Raw genomic sequence first — 7,817 nt, forward strand, 5'->3', positions numbered from 1 at the left:
CTTCTGTTCCTCGTTTGGCTGCTCCGAATAACAGGGGTCAAATACACTGGGCAAATAAAGTTGAGAGCGTGGGGGACATCGCTTCATAATGAGTGCCCGTCGTTATGCTAAATAGTTGGACCAAAAAATAGCAACTTTTTCAACGAAAACAACACAACCCCCATTCCGACCCGAACCCGTACCGCCCACAACTTGCAGGTTAATATGCACACCGAATGGCATATTCAACTTTTCCGATATATATACGTATGTAATAAAGTGTATCTCAAACAATGCTCTGTCTGCGGGCTAGGCGACACAAAAGGACCGCAAACAAGTGCTTGCCATTGAGTTATACAATGCCCTCGAAAAGTCCGCAATGCAAATGTTTTAATGGAGTTAGGCGAAAATCCCACTACCAACCACTACACCGAATGCCAAAGTATATTCGGTCTTGAGTGGGCTAAAAAATCCGGTAAGTGCGGCAAGCTGTTTGCGGCGGAATCATGACGTGTCAAAGGCGAGTAACGTGTGCATCATTAACTGGCTTACGTGCCGACTGCTGCGTTCAATTAAGCCTTAATTATAACCACTACCCGCCGAGCACCTACCTGCCTGCCTACCTTCGGGTGCGACACAGTTTTCCCCTCCTAATTATCGAGTCGCAGAGATTCACGATTCGACTACGCATGATGGCAGATTAGGAGCAAGGATTAGCGAAATCTTGCAGGTAGCCTTATGTAGAGTTAGCGTAACTTCGATTATATTATTATGCTTTTTAAAAGCTGGGCTACTTGTACCTCTTTGAATAGTTTTTACACGCACATTTGGTATACAACTTTTTGACCCTCCTATGCGCATATATTACTTGGCTAACAACAGGGTTCATTATGTGGACGCCGAAAAATGAATATACGCACTATATCTTTTAAATAATCTCACAATTCCTTTATTCAACTTTACTCTTCAAGCGCACGCCACCGAATGACGCGTCTCGCCTATTCCTCTTTTTTCTATGCTCTCTCAAGTGTGTATGCGTTTTTCAGTGAGCTATGTATACATTCTTATCTCTTAATGCTAGCTTATAAGTAAGAGCGAGATCACAATAATATTCTTATTCCTAACGGGGATATGATCTGCCACTATGGGCTTCATACCTAAAACTATGCTATTACATGGTACAGTGGGCCTTATGAGTGTTCATCCTACCACAACTCGGCCGTCCTGACTAGCTGATCCCCTGATCATGGTTTACATTGATTGCTTAGTTGTATGATGAATTCTTTTACCTTATTTATACATATTTACATACTATATTAATCTGTTATTATATTGTTATTATTGTTTAATTGTGTCTTCGTTTATTTTTCTTGTTGCCTATCCAATGCTTAATATTTTGGATGCTCCAGACACCTTGGTATGGGTTACGAGATATCTGAAAACCTTCTACGTCTTTTAACAAGAATCTGTCGTTTCTTAATACTTTAGATATCACATATGGGCCTTTACACTTTGGAATCAATTTTCTAGAGATGCCTGCTGTACTGTCGAAATTTTTTACCATCACATAATCTCCTTTTTTGTATTCTGATGGCTGTCTTGCGGTCTTGTCATAATGTGTTTTATTATACGCTTGAGCCTTTTTTTGATTATTCTCAACTTCGCTTCTAATTTTTGCCAAATCCCTATCTTCTTCAGTATTTTCTAATTCCTCTAGTTTTTCTCTTAATTCGTCTACTATTTTTCCTCTTTGCTCTAACCCAAAAAGAACTCTGCTTGGAGTTTGCTTGATGCTGCGGTGCTGTGTATTATTTAAGACGTGCTCAACTTTATCTATTACTGTATCCCAATATATGCCTTTCTCTGGCTGTACCAGTTTCGCTATCATTGGACCTAGGCTTCTATTGACTCTTTCAACCTGTCCGTTTGCTTGGGGTGAACCAGTCGCAATCTTCATATGCTTAACATCGAACTCTAAGATAAAGTCATCAAATTCCTTGGATGTAAAACAACTTCCCCTATCTGAAATGATGCATTTAGGCTTGCTGTATGCTCTAAAATAGTCCTTCAGGGCTGTAATGACTTCCTTTGTATTAGTGGTTTTTGTGGCGTATAAACGTACGAACTTCGTGAAACCATCGATGACAACAAAAATATGTTTTTTGGATCTGCCTGAGTCGACTGGGCCGTAATGATCGATATGTATTAGTTCAAACGGTTTGCTGCCCTTCGGAATGCAGTGTAGAAATCCTTCCTTGCCTGTCTTAGGGGAGAACGCAACACATTTTAAACAATTTTCTATATGGCTCAAACATTTGTCTTTGGCATTGGGAAACCAATAAGATTTAGAAATAACATCTAACATTTTGTCTCTACCTATGTGTCCGATCTCATTGTGATATTTATATAGAATATGATCTTCCATGTCTGTGGGAACATAAAATAAAAGTCTGCCGTCGTTACACTTTCTATAAATTATTCCGTTTCTCATTTCGAACAACTTATGTTCATTTTTTTCCAGTAGTTTCTTGATTTCTTGAACTTTTTGATCCTTGCCTTGGCAGATTACTAAATTGTCTTCAAACGTATTTGATTCCACTATCAAAATATTCGTGCACCTACTAAGAGCATCAACATGCTGCATCCTTTTACCTTCTCTATGTATGAGCTCATAATCGTAGTTCTGGAGCTCTAACGCCCATCTAGCTATTCGCGGATTAAGTTCAATCTTGTTAAGCGTCAAAGTAAGAGAATTACAATCAGTTATAATTTTAAAGCGTTTTCCGTACAAATATATTCTAAATCTTCGCAGTGCGTGAATAATTGCCATTGTTTCCAATTCGAAACTGTGATATTTTGCCTCAGCGACTGTTGTTCGCTTTGAAAAATAAAATATTGGGTGTAATTTTCCATCCTCTTTTTTTTGACATAACACCGCACCGAAACCAAGAGCGCTTGCATCACAGTGCAGTTCTATTTCGTCTTTGAAATTATAAATTGCTAAGACCGGTGCCTGCACCAGCTTTTCCTTAAGAGTTGAGAAACAGCTCATTTCCTTTTCTCCAAATTTGAATTTTTCATTTTTTCTCAAAAGGTCATATAAAGGTTTCGCTAATGTTGAAAAATCTTTTATAAATCTACGGAAGTATGAACATAAGCCCAGAAAACTTTGAACGGCTTGTATTTTGTCTGGAACTGGAAAATGCTGTATGGCCTCTATTCCTTTGTCATCAGCCTTAATGCCTTCACCATTTATAATGAATCCTAAATATTTAATATTTGTCTGAAAGAACTCACATTTATCCATTCGTAATTCCAATTTATTTTGACCTAATCTGATGAACACTTCCTTTAAGGTTTCTAAATGCTCCTCCGAGTTCTTGCTGGCAATCATGATGTCGTCCATGTATACAATTACTTTGTTATCCCTTATAAGATCCTCGAAAATTTCGTTTACAAACCTTTGGAACACCGCCGATGCAGTTTTTAGGCCCATTGGCATTCTGAGAAATTCGAATTGCCCTAACGGTGTAACAAATGAGGTGTATTTAACTGATTCCTTATTAACGAATACATGAAAATAACCGTTTTTTAAATCAAGCTTCGAAAAAACTTTTTTGTTGACTAGCTTGTCTAAGAGGTCATCGATAAGCGGTATCGGATAATTGTCTTTAATTAACACTTTGTTCAGTTTTCTAAAGTCTATACATAGCCTTATGTCTCCTGTTTTCTTTTTGACTAAAACAATTGGTGAAGCATACTCTGATTTACTAGGTTGAATAATTCCCTCTTTTAAATAGTCATCTAATAGTTTTTGTAATTTTTCTTTTTCTGAGTAGGCAAGTCTTCTTGGGGCGCAGCTAAATGGTTTTGACGTTTCTAAACAAAGTTTTATTTCGCATTTGACTAAAGGCTCGGTAGGCTTATTAATGCTCAGGTAGTTGCGTTTAATAATCTCCTTTAACTGACTGTTTAAGGCTTGGTTATAGTTTTCGCCGCACATGAAGTTCATTTGCTCATCCTCTAAGTGATCAATGCTACAAATTTCTCTAACAGCTTCTTCATAACTGGGCACAACCGCAGCATAAAGTCCGGAATCCGTCGTGAAGTTGGCTAAAGGCATAACTGTTTCGATAATCGTTTTGCTACCTGCCTCGTTAACAGTTTGACTAACTATACTACTCGCTTCGTTGGCTGTTTTATTAACTGTCTTATTAACTGTTTCATTATCTATTTGACTAACTGTTTCATCAACCTCTTCGTTAACTGTCTCGCTAACTGTTTCACTAACTGTTTCACTAACTGTTTCACTAACAATATAACTGACTGTTTTACTGTTTGCTTTTCTATATTTTTTTCTATCGACTGGGTTGACCGTTATCCTTCCCAAGGCGTCTGGATCCAGTTTCAACTGGCACGCTTCCATGAAATTTCGCCCAAGAACTACATTATGACTCATAGACTCGTCTGGGACCACGTACAAATAAAAATAACATTTAATTTTTTCTTTTATAATGTAACATAAGATTTTTCCATGTATTGTCAGTTGGCTTTTATTCAGCCCGAAATAGGTTTCTGCAGCGGATTCTAAATTAATTTCCTTGGATACATTGCTTAATTTTGTAAATGATATTGGACTCCCTGTGTCTATGAGGCATTCTGTAATTAATGGGATTTTATAGCTATTCTGAAAAAAAATCTTGACAAGTCTTACATAATTGTTGATATTGGCGCTCTTGCGCTCCGCGCATTGTCCGACGAAGTGTCCAAATGCCCCACAGGCATAGCAGGATCCGGGCTCCCTCTTTGGCTTGAGACACTCCCTGGCGAAGTGCCCTTTGGAGTTGCAATTGGCACATCGTAAGTCCTTATTGGTTGCACCTCCTCCAGCAAGGCGCTTTGCTGAACCGCTCCCTGTTTTGTGCTTCGGCAGGCGGACTTCCGAGAAAGCCCGTAGAATTTGCATCGGCTCGGAGAAACACTGTATGCGCGCCTGGTTGCGCAACGCTGGTGCTGGGATTCCCTCAATGATGTTTTCCAGAAGCTCCTCTAGATCGATGTTGATGTCGTTGGCCAGCATCACCTTGTCCTCGAAGTAAACAGCAAATTTCTCATCCGGATGCCATTCGCGTTTTTGAAATGCATTCCTCAGTTCCCCTTTTGACATCTTGACCTCGAATGTCAAGATTAACTGTTCGCACAGCTGGTCGGTAGATTCTAGGATGCGTGTGGCGCTTGCGTGCAGCCAGCGCTGTGCGTCTCCTTTTAGTTTGGCAATTAGCAGCATGTGCATGCATCCGTCGTCCAAATTGTAAATTTTTCCGATGTTCTGAAACTGCGTGACCCAGTTGCGCGCACATAAGCTGCCGTCAAACTCCATCGTTACCTCTTTAGCCAAGGCAAGGGATGTTGCAGGAGATTCCAGAAGCTTGTTTACAATTCGACTCTGGTGCTGAACAACACTACCAGCGGTTTCTTTTCCAACACTGGTATGTCCCATATCGATGTTGTCGGCGGCGATAGTCACCTTGGTGCTGTTAACCTTGGCGTCGATGCTGTAAACATTGGCGTCGGTGCTGTTAGCGCATATGTTAACATTGTCGCGGTCTCCGTTGCTGTTGTTCTCGATGACGTCATTGATCTGGCGAGCTTGAGCAGACTTGCTCTTGTTTGCGTCGTCGATATCCGCTTGGATCCTCTGCAGCACAGCCATGTTTGCCTCTATCTCGTCCCGAAGCTTTTTTAGAGTGGCTCTCTCTGTATCCACCAACGATAGCTGATCCAGGTCGAGGTTCTCCAAAGATTCTGACAGCAATGACTGCTCGTCGAACGGGATCGCGCGCGTGTCTCCACCCTGTGGCTCCTTCTGCTTTGGCCAGGCTGCAGCTCCATCCAATTCCTCCACCTCTTCTGTTGCTGATCCGTTATTTGGCGGTGAATCGCCACGCGTTTCTGGGGAAATGGCCTGCAGACGCACTATTAATTCCGCTTTTGTGCCGGAAGTCTGGCGTCCCAGAGCTTCCAACCACTTCTTTAGTTGGGTCACTGAGAATTCACTCCATATAATGTCAGGCATAGTGGGTAATGACCACTTCTGATGTTGTGGACGCCGAAAAATGAATATACGCACTATATCTTTTAAATAATCTCACAATTCCTTTATTCAACTTTACTCTTCAAGCGCACGCCACCGAATGACGCGTCTCGCCTATTCCTCTTTTTTCTATGCTCTCTCAAGTGTGTATGCGTTTTTCAGTGAGCTATGTATACATTCTTATCTCTTAATGCTAGCTTATAAGTAAGAGCGAGATCACAATAATATTCTTATTCCTAACGGGGATATGATCTGCCACTATGGGCTTCATACCTAAAACTATGCTATTACATGGTACAGTGGGCCTTATGAGTGTTCATCCTACCACAATTAGATGCAATGGTGTAGGTCGCCAGGATCTAGGATTGCGAGCAGACCGTAACACTGGCAAATAATTATGCAAGTCGTCATGGCAATAGATGCTGCAGTGCCCAGCCATTAGTAAACACGGTCTAAGCATTAATTAAATATTAACCAAAGCAGACATGGAGGCTTCGGTTGGCAATGTTGTTGGGTGAATCGGTCCTTGTTTTGTCACTGTTATTGTTGCATTTGGCCAATGTTTGATTTTCATTAAAACCACTCAACCGAGTTGCTTATCTTAATTATGAGATTTTGCCATAATATTTGCATTAGATGGGAGCCAATGCAACTGCTAAACAGCAACTGCAACTGCATAATGCGGCAATGCATCTCAGCTGCTGCAGTAAAACCACTCATTCCTCATCTAAGCACTGCGAAATATTCCCCTAAAATATGTCTTTAAAGTTGGTTTGGTTCATAGTTATAATATATTTTCCCCGAAATCAAATGGAAAATCTGGTTATCTTTCATATCCACAATTACAAATATATTATTATATAGTATTAATATAGTATTAAATAAATCTTCAGTGTACAAACTCCTCTGATTGTCCGTCTTGGTCAGAGCAATGCAAATGTTTGTGGCTTTTGCTCGAACTTTGCTGCGCAAACGTTGCGTATACGTAATTTAGGATATTCAAGTGTAACAATGACCTGGCCGAAAGTGGAGTTTCTGCTACGGTCAAGGATTGCCAACACCCAGCTCTCCTGACGCCCAAAACGCCCAAACGCCTGGCGTTGTGCTAAATTTTTTAACTGCAATAATTATACGGCAATTAGCCAAATGTTCAATAATGCAGCACCAGCTTCAGCTTCAGCATCGGTTCCATTTTCCATTTCCCAATTTTCAGCTGCGCAGCCGTTACAAAATTTTTGACTGCACTCGGGTAAACTTCTAATTGCCATTAGCGCACTTTACTTTTTCCTGCATTTGCTTCGATGGGCGGTGCTGGTAGCCTAGAATATGTGTGTGGCAATGGGTGTGGGTGAAAGTGGGTGGCCGGCAGGTCTGGTGGGGCAGTGAAAGTGGGAGGAAAAAAGCGGCGAGCTGCAGGTGAGCGCGTAATTAGACCGCGCCGTTAGCTGCCGCTTGGTTGGCTGGCTGTCTGTAATTTAGTACTAATGGCGCACTTAAAGTGCAGGCAATTATTGTAGACCTATGCGGACAAGGTGTGCACTTGCTCACAGAGCGCTATTCCCATTCCCATTCGTATTGGCAATCCCAAGCCTAGTCCTCTTGCCATTCCGCCCACCGATCCGCTCCTCCAATATAGTATATCCCTGTATCCCACTACAGATCCTGCCGCTTTTAGCACTCACAGTTCGCGCTCGAGTGGTTTCAATAACAGCGCCTAGTCGAGGAATTTCTATGTATTCGCTTC

At 41.2% G+C, this 7,817-nt stretch overlaps 1 protein-coding gene across 1 annotated transcript; it reads right to left on the reverse strand.

Annotated features, from left to right (window-relative positions):
• Positions 1-4,457: 4,457 nt before the first annotated feature.
• LOC116801568 lies at positions 4,458-6,320 on the reverse strand. Its single transcript, XM_032721994.1, has 2 exons — positions 4,694-6,320; positions 4,458-4,638 (listed from the first exon to the last, which is right to left on the reverse strand). The coding sequence occupies exons 1-2, from the start codon at positions 6,053-6,055 to the stop codon at positions 4,627-4,629; spliced, it is 1,374 nt and encodes a 457-aa protein (XP_032577885.1). The 5' UTR covers positions 6,056-6,320; the 3' UTR covers positions 4,458-4,626.
• Between the last annotated feature and the right edge of the window lie 1,497 nt (positions 6,321-7,817).

This window comes from Drosophila sechellia, chromosome 3R (genome assembly GCF_004382195.2).
Source record: "Drosophila sechellia strain sech25 chromosome 3R, ASM438219v1, whole genome shotgun sequence".
Taxonomy (NCBI): domain Eukaryota; kingdom Metazoa; phylum Arthropoda; class Insecta; order Diptera; family Drosophilidae; genus Drosophila; species Drosophila sechellia.

Excerpts from the sequence above, each read along its gene's own strand:
- LOC116801568 (XM_032721994.1), bottom strand. The coding sequence starts at position 6,055 with ATGCCTGACATTATATGGAGTGAATTCTCAGTGACCCAACTAAAGAAG.